Source organism: Melopsittacus undulatus, chromosome 4, assembly GCF_012275295.1.
Source record: "Melopsittacus undulatus isolate bMelUnd1 chromosome 4, bMelUnd1.mat.Z, whole genome shotgun sequence".
Taxonomy (NCBI): domain Eukaryota; kingdom Metazoa; phylum Chordata; class Aves; order Psittaciformes; family Psittaculidae; genus Melopsittacus; species Melopsittacus undulatus.
In genome coordinates, this window is record NC_047530.1 from 73,527,687 (window position 1) to 73,543,111 (window position 15,425).

Sequence of the window (15,425 nt, forward strand, 5' to 3'; positions counted from 1 at the left end):
AGGTAAAATACAGAGCAGACTATGAAAAGAAGAAAGCTATTGCAGATTATAACGTGCTTCCTGCTACAGAGAACCCATTGCTGAAGCAATTAAAAGCTGCAGGAAATATACTGAGTGATGTAAGTATTCTCAAAGTACAACCAAATGGTTTTTAGTCGTGTACAATAAGTCATCATTCCTTCACAAGGCTTCTCCTTTGGATCTCTTAGTATTTCTAGTTTTATAGATCAATATTTATAGGTAAGGAGTCATTTCTTCAAAGCAGAATGGAACAATAACTGTAGTGAGTTTTGAGGATAGCTAGTTATTGAATAGTTCACTTAGATCTCTCTGGAAAATGAATCACTAAATGACAGCTCTTCCCTTACTGTTTTAAGGAACTTCAACTGATGGTAATAATGGTAAAATATGTGGTCCTTTTCTTTAATATTGTATCCTAGTTACTCACTGTAATGGCTTTCTCTTCTTGCTGTTTCCATCTGTATGGAAGTAGACTGCTTATTTCTAAGTGTCAGAGGTTCAAAACTCCTTGGTCAGGCCTTTTCGTCTTCTATTACAGGCCTAATAGTAACCAAAAAAAGGTTTTTTAAAAAAATCATTGGGAAAAAAGTGCCATCTGTTCTTTAGTTTTCTGGGAAAGCTTTTCTTTGCAATCATTTCACTCTTTTACTCTTGTAATATTTAATGTGTTGTGAGTTGCAGTGAAATATACTTCATTATCTGATATTGTTTTCTTTTGCAGAAATTATACAAAGAAGCCTATGAACAATCAAAAGGAACCAGCATTAATTACTGTGACACACCAAAGTTCCAGACTGACAGTGTTCTGAAGAATTTTAGTGATGTAAGCATTTGATTAATGTTGTGTTGTACAGTACTGACACTTCTGATTAGTTTTGTTTATCAACTCTTGACTGTTTTTCCAGGTAAAATACAAAGATGCATATCAAAAGAATATTTTAGGACACTATGTGGGCAGCTTTGAGGACCCACATCAGATACATTGTATGAAAGTTGAAGCTATGAAGAGCGATGTAAGTGTGGCTATTATGCTATTTTCACCACCATGTTGTCATGTCAGAGAAAGCTCATGACATACAGAAGTAAGTGGCTTCTTCCTGAATGTTGATTTTATTCCTAGAAAAATTACAAAGCAGAGTATGAAGAGGAAAAGACAAAATGCTACTTTCCTCAGACCATAACTCAGGAGTATGAAGCGATTAAGAAGTTAGAGCAGTGTAAAGATGTAAGTATGGTACAGTAATGGTTATCAAGTAGCCAACTACATGCAGAGTATCTGTGCCTCAGGCATGCAGAAATTTACAGAGTGATTCCTCTTAACTTTGATGATTTTTAATTTAGTCTTATTAGCATATATGACTTGTAAGAACTATGTTCAGCTTTATTTTAGAGCCTATTCTGACATCTAGTGATCAAGACAGATACAGCATAATCTTTTTTTTAACAAGTAAACCCATAAAATTGAAGTAGTATCAAACTGAATTAATGATCTTCAGGCATTTACCTGCTGAAGTCAATGTATTTTTCTGTTAATATGTTAAAGGTACTTTATTAATACTAATTTTATTTACTTTGTCAATACTTGGAAAATGCCTTATATATTTGTATATAATACACTAAAATGAATAGGCTATAATATTTATAATGTATTATCATGTATGCTATACATTATAATATATACCTTTTAAAATATTTTATACTCATACTTTAAAAATACTTTAAAAATTATTTGCTCTCTGATTACGTTAAAAAGGAATATGAGAACCAATGTGCAGGACAGTGCTTATCTGCACACATGCCACAACTGTTAACTATCCTAAGTAATGCAAGATTGCTATGTCTTATAAGATAGTTTTGCTTATTTGCATTTTTTGTAAATATGATTATTATATTCCTTCAGCACACCTACAAAAAGCATCCTGATCAAATCAAATTTACTCAAGTGACTGACTCTCTAGTACAGAAGCAAGCAGAGATCAATAGCAAACAGCTGAGTGATGTAAGTAATCTTAGGAAATATGTTGCTGCACTCTAACATTATCAGTTTCTGCACTCTTGACTAGCTTTACTTTATCATCCAGTTTTAAGAGAACTCCTGAAATGAATGTGTGGGTGAATATGTGCACATATACACACATGCACGAGTACAAAAACGTTCATGTGTATTCACAGTTCTGTTCCAGTGGGAGATCAGCTGGAAATCAGATTTATTTTTTTTTTTAGTTTTTCAGTTGGCTGTTCAGGTCAATTTTTAGTATGTATGTTCGTAATTTTGTGTCCATCATTCTCAATGTATTCACACCAGTTAAGTCAGTGGGGTTTATACCACTCACTTCGTAAGGACTAGGATTTCATCTGTGTGTCTTTGTGAGTGAGTAACATGAGATCATAGAATCATGGAACAGTTCTTTAAGCTGTATCACTTAACATTATTAAGCATTTGCAATCTCTAAATATTGTGTTGCTAAATTTCTTTCATCGTTTTTCTTTGTAGATAATGTATAAATCCAAAGGTGAAGAAATTATTCATAAGTACCACCTCCCTCCAGATGTGCCCCAGTTTATCCAGGCTAAAGTTAATGCCTACAATATTAGTGATGTGAGTGTATTTTGAATCTAAAGTTATAAATTCAACTTAACAAGATAAAGTTTCTGTTAGCTTGTAACTTTATTAAAAATTCACCTTTTCTCCTAGAACTATTACAAAATGGGATTGGAAGAATTAAAATCAAAGGGATATGATCTAAAGAGTGATGCTATTCCTATCCAAGCTGCCAAGGCTGCTAGGCAGGCTGTCAGTGATGTAAGTATATCCTTCATGAAGGAACTGTTTAACTCACAAGAGTTTATACTTAAACAGCGTTTGCAGTTCTGTTTATTTAGGACATCAGATGACTTCTTTTTTGCTTTTTTGGAGCGTGTTATTGGATGTATTTAACACAGTTATTTTTTCATGGTGTTTCGTTGTTTCAATGCATATTTGTATAATTACATTTAGAAAAGACTTTTACATTATCTAATTCTCGTGAATAAATAGGCTATCTTGCGCTCCAGTATGGTTAAGGCATATCATGACATGTGGGTCAGTAATGACAGCTGTATGAGCAATGGACCCCTGAATTCTCTATGCCATGAATTATAGGCCTAATTATAAATTAGATTGAAGACTCTAGGACATCACTGGATTTTGGTAGATTTTTTGGGATGCTCTTGCAGAGGTCCCTTAGTGTTTTAGACTTCTCTCTCTATTATAATCAGTACAAATGAGACAATGCTACTTTGAAAGCTAGGTAACTGATTTGTGTGTCACTGAATTGTAAAGAGATACATGTCTGGATTTATTAAGATGTGTGGTATACTCTTTGTAGAAAACAAATGGAAGCCTTTGCTTTTAATTACTTATTGCTAAATTACTTAGCTGATATTTTCCTTGTTCTGTTATATTCTAACAGGTTAACTATAAAAAAGCCTATGAACTTGCCAAGGGTAAACTTGTTGGCTTCAGGAGCATCCAAGATGATCCCAAACTCGTTCATTCTATGAAGGTAGCCAAGATGCAGTCTGAGCGAGAGTACAAGAAGGATTATGAGAAGACAAAAACTAAGTACAACATTCCACTGGATATGGTCAATGTTGTTGGTGCCAAGAAGGCTCAAGAGATTGCCAGCAACACTAATTACAAGAACCTCCTCCACCATTATACTTACTTACCAGATGCAATGAATGTGGAGCTTTCCAAGAATATGATGGAGATTCAGAGTGATGTAAGTAAAGCCTCATGTGAACAGCATTATTTTGAGATGCCTCAAGCAAAAGCTGTGAAGACTCAGGAGAGGTCTCTGAATTGTTTTTAATACTTCCTAACTTTTAAAACATTGTTTTCACTCCTTTATTAGAATGTGTACAAAGCTGATTATAATAACTGGATGAAAGGCATTGGTTGGGTCCCCATTGGATCACTAGAAGTAGAAAAAGCTAAAAAAGCTGGAGATGCCTTGAATGAAAAGAAATACCGCCAGCATCCGGACACCATTAAATTTACAAGTGTGGTGGACTCTCCAGTAATGGTCCAAGCCAAACAGAATTCAGTTCAACTCAATGATGTAAGTAGAGAAAGAAATGGGTGTTAAGGTAAAGTTATTGTAAAGATGTATCTACTGAAAAGCTGGGAATTGTCTGTAAAATTTTTTAAAGTACTATTAGTCTGAAAGTGTTTCCCTATGTTGTCATTGTTTTGTGCTCTGATTTGCCTGGGAATAAGGTCTGTATATCATTCTGTATAGGTCTATAAATCTCTCTGAAATCATGTGGCTTTTTAAATTCACATGGGTTGATTATGCCCATTTGTATTCTAAGTACATTTGAAATGCATTTTATTTAAGAAACCTGAAATTTCCAGGTTGTTTATTCGTGTTTTAGCACCTGCAATAATAAATTAACTACAGAATGTTTGACAAATCATAGTATGGCAATCACTATAACCAGGAAGCTTTGTTTTTTTGTTACTGCTTATTATCCTTTTCTTTCATGAATGTGGCTTTATGTCCATGAAAGGCCTTAATTTTATTGAGTAAAGACTGCATGAAGCTTTTAGGATGCATTCCTCAGTAAGATTAACAATTCTGTATGAAAAGTGCAGCCTCAATCTTTATGAAATAGGTGGCAATATGCATTTATTTGCAAAGTCAAACATAAACCCTCAGTTAATTTATAGTAACCTATACAGGGAAAGAAGGATTTATTTCTGTATCATATATTTTACAGAAATTATATAGATCTTCTGGAGAGGAAGTTAAACATAAATATACTCTAACCCCGGATATTCCACAGTTTATCCAAGCTAGATACAATGCAGCTAATATCAGTGACGTAAGTGACTTCTTTAAAACATTTTTTACACATTGTTAATGAATTTTTGAGTAATATAGATTCAATAGAGATTGAAGGTTTCTTTCACAGATATGCAGTTCTATTATATAGTCAACTTCTATCAGTGTAATTTTTCATTCTTTGTGTTACTTGGATTTCCAACCAGATATCATTCAATTAATGTAATTAATAGATAAAACTGTTCTTATAAATGAAGACCAATGGTTGTATATGATCCCCTCTGCACCTGCTTCTAAAGAATTGCCTGGAGTAGCTTAGGAATAGCTTTGACTTGTATATAGGTCATGTGATTACTAAATTCTCTGGAATAATTATGGATTTTCTTTTTTTAGGCTTATTATAAACAAGGCTACCATGATCTAATAGCTAAAGGGAACAAGGTGTCTCTTGATGCTATTCCAATCACTCTAGCCAATTCAGATTCCTGTAGGTTTGGAGACTTAATGTCATCTACTTTTCTATGAAATGCACCACAGAGGCAAGCAATGCAAGTTCTCTTTATGTTGCTGCCTCCTTCTGGGCTTTTAAAGGAAATTAACTCATCTCGTGGCAAGATAATAATACCTTTTTCTGCTGTTCAGCTACTAATCTGTCTCCTTTTCATCACTTCTTCCATCCATCCAACACCACAAGGATCTCCTTTATTAGTATCAAATTTATTCCCTTTGTGATATTAAGTGTTATGGTGACAATATCAGGCCTTCAAGAACCAGGTAAAATCTCCCTTAATAGCCTTGAAATACTAATAGTCTGTCCAGATGTTAACTGCTAGCAAAAAAACAGACAGACTGCTTTCTTCAGTTTGTTAAGATCACAAGGCCTGATTTTTAAGCTAACAGGAAAAAATTTCTGAAGGTTCAGTCAAATAAGAAAGGGTTTGCTTTCAAAGGAAGGGCAAAAATGCCTTGCGATAGGATTATTCAGCATAAAAATTGCAAGAAACACAGAGTTAGTGGTTTGACTACGTGTGTTAAACTGATTGTCTTGAAGAACTCTCCTGTCTTTGTAGTCAATATATTTATGAGAATATAGGTGTAGTTTCTGTGCAGGTCAACATTTTTCCTTGCGATTGCACAGACTAAACTATTTTGATTCCCATAACTATAATAAAATATGGGCTTAAACAACTGTGTTAAAATTGTTACTTGTGTCTTTGTGAACTCATACCTTTTTTTCCTGTAAGGCTAACTACAAAGCAGAATGGAAAAAGACCATAGCCAAAGGATATGATCTGAAACCAGATGCCATTCCTATCATTGCTGCTAAAGCTTCTCGGAATATTGCAAGTGATGTAAGTATAATTCACATGAAGTGGCATACATATATCTACTGTGCTACAGCTTTCTGTAGCATAGTGTGCTATAGAATGTATGCTATATATATAATAGTATAGAGACAGTTAACCCTGAGAACTGGAACTCTTATGATACTTCAAAATAAGAAGTAAATTCAGATGTTTACATGAATGTCTGAAAAAACCTCTTACTTTGGAAATACATCATAATGTGTGTGAGTGCTGGTGAGGTGGGGCTGGTTGTTTTATGTGCTTCATGTATTCACCAGCTTATTTGGAATTTCCTTTGTTATAATTTACCTGAGCTGTATTCTTAATTGCTGGAGACCTGTATTTCTACTTGACTCGCATTCATGAGTGGTACAGAAATGTTGCTGTGTTCAGGCAGCTACATTAATTGGCAATAGTAAAACTTGGTGTGCCATCCAACACAAGCTGTGAAAGGGGATTTGGAACACAGAAATAAATTTACTAACTTTAAAGTGGCTAGAATGACTTCCATTGCCCACTTAAAAACTGCCTCCCTCCAGTAGCTGATTATAGGGACATCTAATTTTCTGGTAGTCTTAGGCTTTTAAATAATATATTATTATGTTAGGCTTTTAACGAAAAGATGAATATTTGTGGGAGTTAGAAATCTATGGCAGTAAAATATAATGTAGTGGAGGCAATGTCGAGGGAGGGCATGTAACTGCATATCTAGGTTTAGATCTGTGCCAGCGTTCAAAACAAGCAGAGAAATCTAGCAATCCTGTTCTACTTTTTTCCCTAAAAAGTTTATTAAGAATGAATGTCAGTTGTTAAAATACTGAGTATCACAGTATTAAAATTATCAAAAGCATGTTTTGTCTTTCTGAAGTGGGTGAAGGCTTTCTTTTCTTTTGTCTCTAGTACAAGTACAAGGAATCGTATGAGAAAGGTAAAGGCAAACAGGTTGGATACCGTAGCCTGCAGGATGATCCTAAACTTGTTCATTACATGAATGTGGCCAAAATGCAATCAGATCGTGAATATAAAAAGGATTATGAAGTCATCAAGACCAAATATCATACTCCATTGGATATGTTCAGCGTGACGGCTGCCAAGAAAGCCCAGGAAGTGATTACAAATGCTGGCTATAAACAGCTAATTCACAATTATACACTCTTGCCTGATTCTGTGAATCTGGAGCTATCAAGAAACGTGATGCAGCTTCAGAGTGATGTATGTAATAATTCATCTCATTTTTTTTTCTTCTCATAATGACTGTGTTATACTGTTAATATTTTAAGGATAAAAAATTAACTATATTGGATTAACAGTAGACTGAGATGTAAATATCTGGTCTGGAACCCTGTGTTTTCAAAAATTATCAGAATTATGTGTAGCTGATAAGGGATTTCACTAGCAAGTAACAACTTCCTGTGTTATATCTCTACATATTTGGCTAATGAACATGTTTTTCTAATTAATGTTTTTTTGTAGTTGGATTTGAATTTGTTGTTACTGTGATTATTATTTGTATTGTCCAATTGTAGGTTATATATAGTCAAAATTCTGACTATATTTTATTCAAGTTTTCAAAAATGTGCATTATGTACATTTGTATTATATCTAGGGATTTGAGAGTATTTTATTTTGTTCACTTTTCCTTTCTGCTTTTGTCCTCCCAGAGATGCATATGCCACTTATGATAAAGGCTCCTAAAATAGCTTTGTAGTTTCCATAGTTTCCATTAAATTCTGTGACTCATTTCCTCTTTTTTTTTCCCATGTAGTGTAACTTCAGGTGCTGCTTCTTTACCCAGAAATACTTAGTTTAATCTGCTTTATTTAACAATCTTCTGACAAATTTGAAGTTCTCCAAAATGTTAGTGATCTGATTGGAAGTGTTCTTCAGATTCTAAGCATTGTTTGGAGAGGATCATGTGCATGTTCCCATTGGCCAACAGATAGAGGATCCAACTTTTAGACACTGTTCTTTTCGAATACAGAAATTTGCATCTCAAGTTTTTTTCTTCCCCATTGTATTTTTACCTGACCTGACTGCATTGGCTGAGCTTGCTTGGCTGTCTCAGATGTGTGCAAGGAGAGAAATATATTACATGAGGACAAATTTTGCCCTGTATACGCATGCTGTGAAAGTGCATAGTCTTTCTCTCAGACTCTGATATTCTCCCTGTTCTCTGCAGTTCAGGAACAGGTTTTATTGTTGCAGTATTTTTGTACCTTTATCTGTTCTGAAGTATGATTAAGTGGGAATGGTGTCTAGTTAAGATTGTGCAGAAAAAGGCAATTAAGAGAAGCTATTGAAACAATTTCTCTAAATCAGTTGTACCGCAAACTGAGTCACCAACAAACAAGAGTGTCAGTTAAGAAAAATATTTTATTTTTGACAGAATTTTGTATTTATCACTCAAAATTTGTTTTAAAGTCTGTGCATTGGTTTGCAGTGAGAGTTCTACACACTGGTTTAGTGAAAATAATTTCTCTGTCCTTAACACGTGCATAGTTGTTAATATATGCTAAGAGTATGGAAACCAGTAGCAGTTATAACAGGCTTGTCTAAATTTCCTGAAAAAATGAACAATCAGGAGACGTTTTAAGGCCTTACCTGTGCTTATTTGTGTAGGCATTCTAATTTTCCTTGTCCCACTGTGGTCTTCCTTGTCTATTTTTTAAAAGAATGTTTACAAATCAGACTTTAATAACTGGTTGAGAGGAGTTGGCTGGGTACCAATTCAGTCACTGGATGTAGAAAAGGCCAAAAAAGCTACAGAGATTCTCAGTGAGAAGAAGTACCGCCAGCACCCAGACAAGCTGAAGTACTCCATTACAATGGATGCCATGGAGCAAGTGCTAGCTAAGCAAAATGCCAAGACCATGAATAAGGTGAGAATTCGTGCAGGTTATCGTGAGTCAGAGGTTGGGTCATTGTCTTGCAAAATTGTGGAGCAAGTGCATTCCCATAGAAGTCACTAGATTTCAACAAGTACAATGATTTGCTTCATTAAGACTGAACACTAAGAGGTGCTGAAAGCCTCAGACTATTCATAAATAAGGGGTTTTGTTTTCTGTTTAAAAAGATTAAAAATTTCTCTTTTGTGTATGTGAGTAAAGATGTCTTCTCCAGATTTATAGTGCTTTGGTAACCTTCATTCTTTTTCTGCAGGAAGTAGTATTCATAATCAGTGAGTTGAAAAACCTCTGGAATTCTTTTAGTTATGTATGACTTGCCTTGAAAGTGGAGTTCTTTAAATTTGCCCCACGTTGTCTGGGACACCACTGATCTCACATTCCATGTTTGCCATGGAAAGGGGGTGTGTAGAAAAAAAAAGAAAATTATGCTTTGCATTAAAGCAAGGGAAAATGTAGACTGAAATATTCCATTTAAATATTTGCTAGTTCTCAAAACACGCTTTGCAAATTTCTCAAATAGAGTACTAACAGAAGAGGAGAAATACAATATTGCCACTCAGCTGTTGTATTTGTGAAGATTATTCAAAGTGCTTGTGATATTAAAATGTTATTTACTGCAAATGAACATAACAACAGCAAGCTCTTATTTTATGAGTGCAGTGTTTTTCAGTGCTAAATATTACTTTATAATTGCAGAAACTCTACACTGATAAATGGAACAAAGAGAAGACCAGCATTCATGTTATGCCAGATACTCCAGAAATTCTGCAGTCTAGAGTGAACCAGATCACAATGAGTAATGTGAGTTACCATGCTCACATGGGGCATTCAGTGTCTGTTACAAAAAATTGTGTCATTTTTATGTCTTTTAAGTTATGTCTTTTAAGGCTGCTTCAGTACTTCTGCATTCATAATAGAGAACATGTTTTCTTTCACTTTTTAAATTAGAAACTTTACAAAGCTGAGTGGGAGAAAGACAAGAAGAAAGGTTATGACTTGCAGCCAGACGCCATTCCAATAAAAGCAGCCAAAGCCTCCAGAGACATTGCAAGTGATGTAAGTTTGATTGCATGATAGTACTCAGAGTAACTACAAAGAAAGTAAGAGAGCATTTTCAAGGTGTTCTGTTATGCACAAATAATTTTTTTCAAACATCTTGAGTTGTTTATATTTCAATTGTATGCTTGATGGTATAAGCCTTTGCAGTATTTGCTCTCCAGTGGAAAACTACTGAATTGTGCTTTTTTGCTCTTTGTTCAGCAAGCTGCTGAGCTCCATGTGCCTGTGCCAGGTGTGAAACCTCCCCCAGATACTTTCTTGTTTTCAGGGATATGGTTGAGCTTAGTAGCACATTTTTTAAAATTTAATTTTTTGCTATTCTTTCTCTTTCCTGCTGTCAGTATAAATACAAACTAGCCTATGAAAAAGCAAAAGGAAAACATATTGGATTCCGTAGCCTTGAAGACGACCCCAAGCTGGTGCACTTCATGCAGGTCGCTAAGATGCAATCTGATCGTGAATACAAAAAAGGCTATGAGAAAGCAAAGACTAATTTCCATACTCCAGTTGACATGGTCAGTGTTGTGGCAGCCAAAAAAGCACAGGAAGTGGCTACAAACGTAAACTACAAAAACTTGATTCATACCTACAGTGTTCTGCCTGATGCTATGAGTCTTGAATTAGCCAAAACCATGATGCAGATACAGAGTGATGTAAGTGAGAGATTCTTCACCTTTTGCATTATGAATACAATGATGCATGGTTTATGAAAGCATATTGTAAGATAAATAGTATTATTTTCCTAGTGAAATTAGTACAGTTATGTACTAAAATGTAGCAAATGGAACAAAACCTTCAGCAGTGATAACCATTGTATTTTTGTAAGACTGAAGTATTAAATTACACCTATTGCTAAAGAATTTGGGCTCAGAAGTAGATAATTTTATGTATAAAGTGGAATGGATATTTATTGCTTACATATCCTGTCAGATCTCCAGGAGCAATATTTGTGTGCAGGCTGAGACAGGAAAAGCTTCATTTTTTTGTTAACAGTTTTATACTGTACTTCCAAAAACATCTTTTCAGAAGAAGGGGAAACCAGCTAAATAGCCATATTCTCAGATGTTTCTGTGATTTTTAACCTCTATAGAGGAGGACCTTTTTTTCTTGGTGGAGTGGTTCAAGATAATCTCCTTCTTCAATGGGGCTTGAGTATGTAATCTCATGCGAGCAATCTGTATACATCATAAGGAGGATCTGCACATTGTATAAAAGGCAGAGTAGTAAAATACAGACACCACTAACAAATGTGTTTCTAAGTAAACCCTGAATGCACCTTGATGCTTTGCTTCTTTTTAGAATAAGTGCATTCAAGATCTAACATTCATTACATTCAAGATCTAACATTCATTAAACAGAGAAATAAGTGTCATGATTTACGAGCTTTTTCCTAAATCTGATTGTTTTATTTTTCTGCCTCCAGAATCAATACAGAGCAGAATATGATGACAGTATGAAGGGTGTTGGATGGGTTCCACTGGGCTCCCTGGAAGCTGAAAAGAATAAGAAAGCAATGGAAATTCTTAGTGAAAAGAAGTATCGCCAGCATCCAGACAAGCTGAAGTATTCTGTTCCTCTAGATTCTATGAACATGGCCTTAGCTTTAAATAATGCTAAAATCATGGATGAGGTAAGAAAGCATTAATCAAAATTCATTTATGTTTGCAGAAGTAAGAAACAAACTATACCTGATGTAATAGTCAATCTTAGTATGTGCACAGCTTTGTAATTGTCGATTTTGGCAGCTAATGAATATGCTTGACTGTAATTGTATTTCATCTTAATAGATCTTTGATATACCTGAAACCAAAGCATGACCCTAGTATTTCTAAGAAATACATACAAAGATGGAGCAGGGTGTGTGTGTGTGTGTATGTGTGTGGCATTTTATTAATGAAGTTTCCCCAAGATAACTGATTTTAGCCTTTTAGCAGTTTCAATCTTGGGGTTAAAAATACTGGAGTGAGCTCTTTCAGAAACAAGGTTTAAACTTTTAGATGTATTTAATCTGATGCCTGTTACATTAATATGAAATTACTACATGATATGAATGCTGTTATAATGAGATACTTATTTTCTAGCTCTCCTGCTGAGCTGATGTAATCTGCTGGTGCTCCTTAGAAATATCTAGGCTTCACGTGCATTGTAGTTACAGAGACCGTCAGAATCTTATGTGTACTTTCGTTAGCTCTGTTTCCTCTAAGAAAAGCTTTATTGCCTCTCTCAACTGACACTTTCTTGTAGATAAACTAATAATCTTCCACCTGTAACTTTTTTTTTTTTTTTTTTGCTTATACTTTCTGGCTTGGCTTTTAGCTATGGGTTGACCCCTGTAGGCAGCTAAGCACTACACAGCCACTTGTTCACTTCCTCCCTTAGAGTGGGATGGGGAAGAGGAAAGGCAGAGTAAACACAAAAAAAACTTTGTGGATCAAGATAATAAATGTTTAATAAGCAAAGGAGAAGCGGAAGAAGATGGAAAACAAGTGATGCAAAAGCAGTCGCTTGCCACCTCCCATTGGAAGGCTGATGTCCAGACGGTTCCCAGGCAAAACCCTCTCTGCCCCCTTTTTATTTGCTGAGCATGACATTATGTGGCATGGCATACCTCTTTGGTTAGCTGGGTTCATCTACCTGGTTATATCCCCTCCCAACCTCTTGCACATCCCCAGTGTATTCACTGTGGGGGCACAGAGGAACGGTGAAGGCCTTGATACTATGCACACACTGTCCAGCAACAGCTGAAACATTAGTGTGTTACCAGCATTATTTTAGTCACAAATCTAAAACAAAGCATGGTTAGAGCTGCTGTGAAGAAAATTAACTCCATCCCAGCCAGACCTAGTATGTTCTGAAACCTGTTGTTTTCTGCTGTTCAGTGTACTTGAATACACTGCTGGACAAAAGAGAAGCAATAAAATAATCTAGCAAAAATGAAAATTGAAATAAATTATTTTAATAAAAATTGAAATAAAAATTCTTTTATTTCAGCCTCACACAATGAACTTCATAAGAGCTATTCCTGATATAAACTGCTTTTAATTGCTAAAATAAAAAGACAGATGCTCCTACTATGTTAGTAGTTACATTATTGTAAAGACAGATTGTATTTCAAATAGGAAATATTCTTTTAAACTGTTTCATGTAGTTTTTTTATGTTGACATTTATATTTTTTTGTCCTTACAGCACAAGTACAAACAAGCATGGGAAGAAGACAAAAAGAAAGTTCACATCACACCAGATATTCCACAGATTGCTTTGGCAAAAGTTAATGCATTTAATCTAAGTGATGTGAGTACTGTTCTTTATTTTTTTAATTATTTTTTTATTAGGAATAGGTGAGAAGACAGCATACAACAGTATCGCTCATTCTCACTTTGCAAACTTGTAGTAATTTCACAAAAAGCTATTCATTTTCCTTTTCCTACTTTCCCCAAAATTAAATACTGAAATTTAACCCATAGTATATGTAGTTAGATTATGAACTGTTTAGGTAGGTCGTTAAAATGTAATAGTTACTGACAAAATAGTAATAGTGGAGTTTGAGTACTGTCTGTGTTTGTTACTGTAGTTATTATATTATTTCCCTATGCCCAATGTTCTGTACAGGATTCAAAATTCTTGCAAATTGAACCTATTCTTTCAGTAATAGATGGTTTTGAGAATTTTTTGGTAGCCAGTTGTTAAGGCTGTGTATCCTAAACAGAATAGTGTTTGTAATTGTGCACATCTTCAGTGTGCATAGAAATAGACATATTTATGTTGTTTTTTTAAAGGCGGCATCCTTATATATGTGAACTATTCACCATTATCTGCACACATGGAAAACAAATGCAATTTCTTGCTCTTTTATTATAGGGTAGTGTCACTGATTATAGTTCAGTCCAGCTGCATTGATGTATGAATACTAGGATTGGTGTTAATTTTGAATGGTATTTATAGCTCTGTCCCTTGAGTGCCTTAAAGAACTGTTCAAGGAAAGTTAAATGTAGGAATAGTCTGTGTTTCATGTTATATTAAATTACTAGAGTTTTGTTTAAGTGACTGTGGTATGTTTTGCCATTTTAAAGGATGCTTCTTTTTTTTCACAGAAAATGTACAGACTTTCTTTTGAAGAATCTAGGAAGAAAGGGTATGACCTTAGAGCTGATGCTATCCCTATCAAAGCTGCCAAAGCTTCTAGGGATATTGCTAGTGATGTAAGTTCTTGAAAGAAAACATGATCCATTTCTGGTGTTGTAAAACATTCATTTCTTGACACAATTCAATTATATATACCAAATATATGAAATCTCTTTGTTCTTTTGCTGGTAAATAGTTCTGAAATATACAATCTGCATTCTAATACATTTTCTAGAATGGTTAAAGATCAATTTCTTCATTAGAAAGGTAAGGAGATGTATGAGGTATTTCCAGGAAAAAAAAAACAAGGCAGTTTATTCCTCAGTGTGATGGATCTTTAATAGGTTATAAATGTATGTCTTGTATTTGTAGTTTAGACAGAATGATCAAAGCTTCTTCTTAGAAATACTCAAAAAGAACAGTTATGGACTAAAATTATTTTTACTGCTGTGGTATGGTTATCTTTATTCCTTTGCTGAAAGTCTCATAACATTTCTCAGTGCAGAGAATACCAGTTTCTGGAACCAGGACCATTCTGAATTCCTTTGTGTATCAGTGATGAGGGACTTGCTGTGGCAGGGACAAATCCAGCCTGAGAGGAGTGTGAAGATATTTTATTTAGGCCACCTTTTTTTTTTTTTTACAACCAAGCCAACACCTCTATCTGCTTGGTGATGTTTTTTTTTAATAATGTAAAAAATTAATCTAAGTTTGGGGGATTTTTCATCACATGATAGATATTGTGTATTAAACAAATGAAGTAGAATTAAAGTCTGTCTCTGTTCTCTTTACAGTACAAATACAAATTAGGTTATGAGCAAGACAAGGGAAAACTTGTAGGCTTCCGCAGCCTTCAGGATGATCCCAAACTTGTCCATTATATGCAAGTGGCTAAGATGCAGTCTGATCGCGAGTACAAGAAAGGTTATGAGGAGAGCAAGACACATTACCATACACCTTCTGATACAGTCAGCATTGTAGCAGCTAAGGAGGCACAAGATCGCATAACCAATACTAACTACAAACGAATTATTCACAAATATATGCTGCTGCCAGACGCAATGAGTTTAGAACTGTACAGAAACATGAATCAGATACAAAGTGATGTAAGTTTCTTGTCTTTCTGTCGTTCACAGTTGTG

General features: G+C 34.8%; 1 protein-coding gene across 1 annotated transcript in view; it reads left to right on the forward strand.

Annotated features, from left to right (window-relative positions):
- Nucleotides 1–15,425, forward strand: part of NEB (nebulin) — a 121,293-nt gene that overhangs the window by 13,402 nt on the left and 92,466 nt on the right. The window contains exons 11-26 of the mRNA XM_034061660.1: nt 3–119; nt 743–844; nt 927–1,034; nt 1,142–1,246; nt 1,922–2,020; nt 2,516–2,620; nt 6,095–6,202; nt 7,097–7,408; nt 8,869–9,075; nt 9,799–9,903; nt 10,051–10,158; nt 10,503–10,814; nt 11,585–11,791; nt 13,349–13,453; nt 14,254–14,361; nt 15,079–15,390. Of these exons, the coding sequence (XP_033917551.1) occupies nt 3–119; nt 743–844; nt 927–1,034; nt 1,142–1,246; nt 1,922–2,020; nt 2,516–2,620; nt 6,095–6,202; nt 7,097–7,408; nt 8,869–9,075; nt 9,799–9,903; nt 10,051–10,158; nt 10,503–10,814; nt 11,585–11,791; nt 13,349–13,453; nt 14,254–14,361; nt 15,079–15,390 (2,520 nt within the window). The remainder of the gene's footprint in view (nt 1–2; nt 120–742; nt 845–926; nt 1,035–1,141; nt 1,247–1,921; nt 2,021–2,515; nt 2,621–6,094; nt 6,203–7,096; nt 7,409–8,868; nt 9,076–9,798; nt 9,904–10,050; nt 10,159–10,502; nt 10,815–11,584; nt 11,792–13,348; nt 13,454–14,253; nt 14,362–15,078; nt 15,391–15,425) is intronic.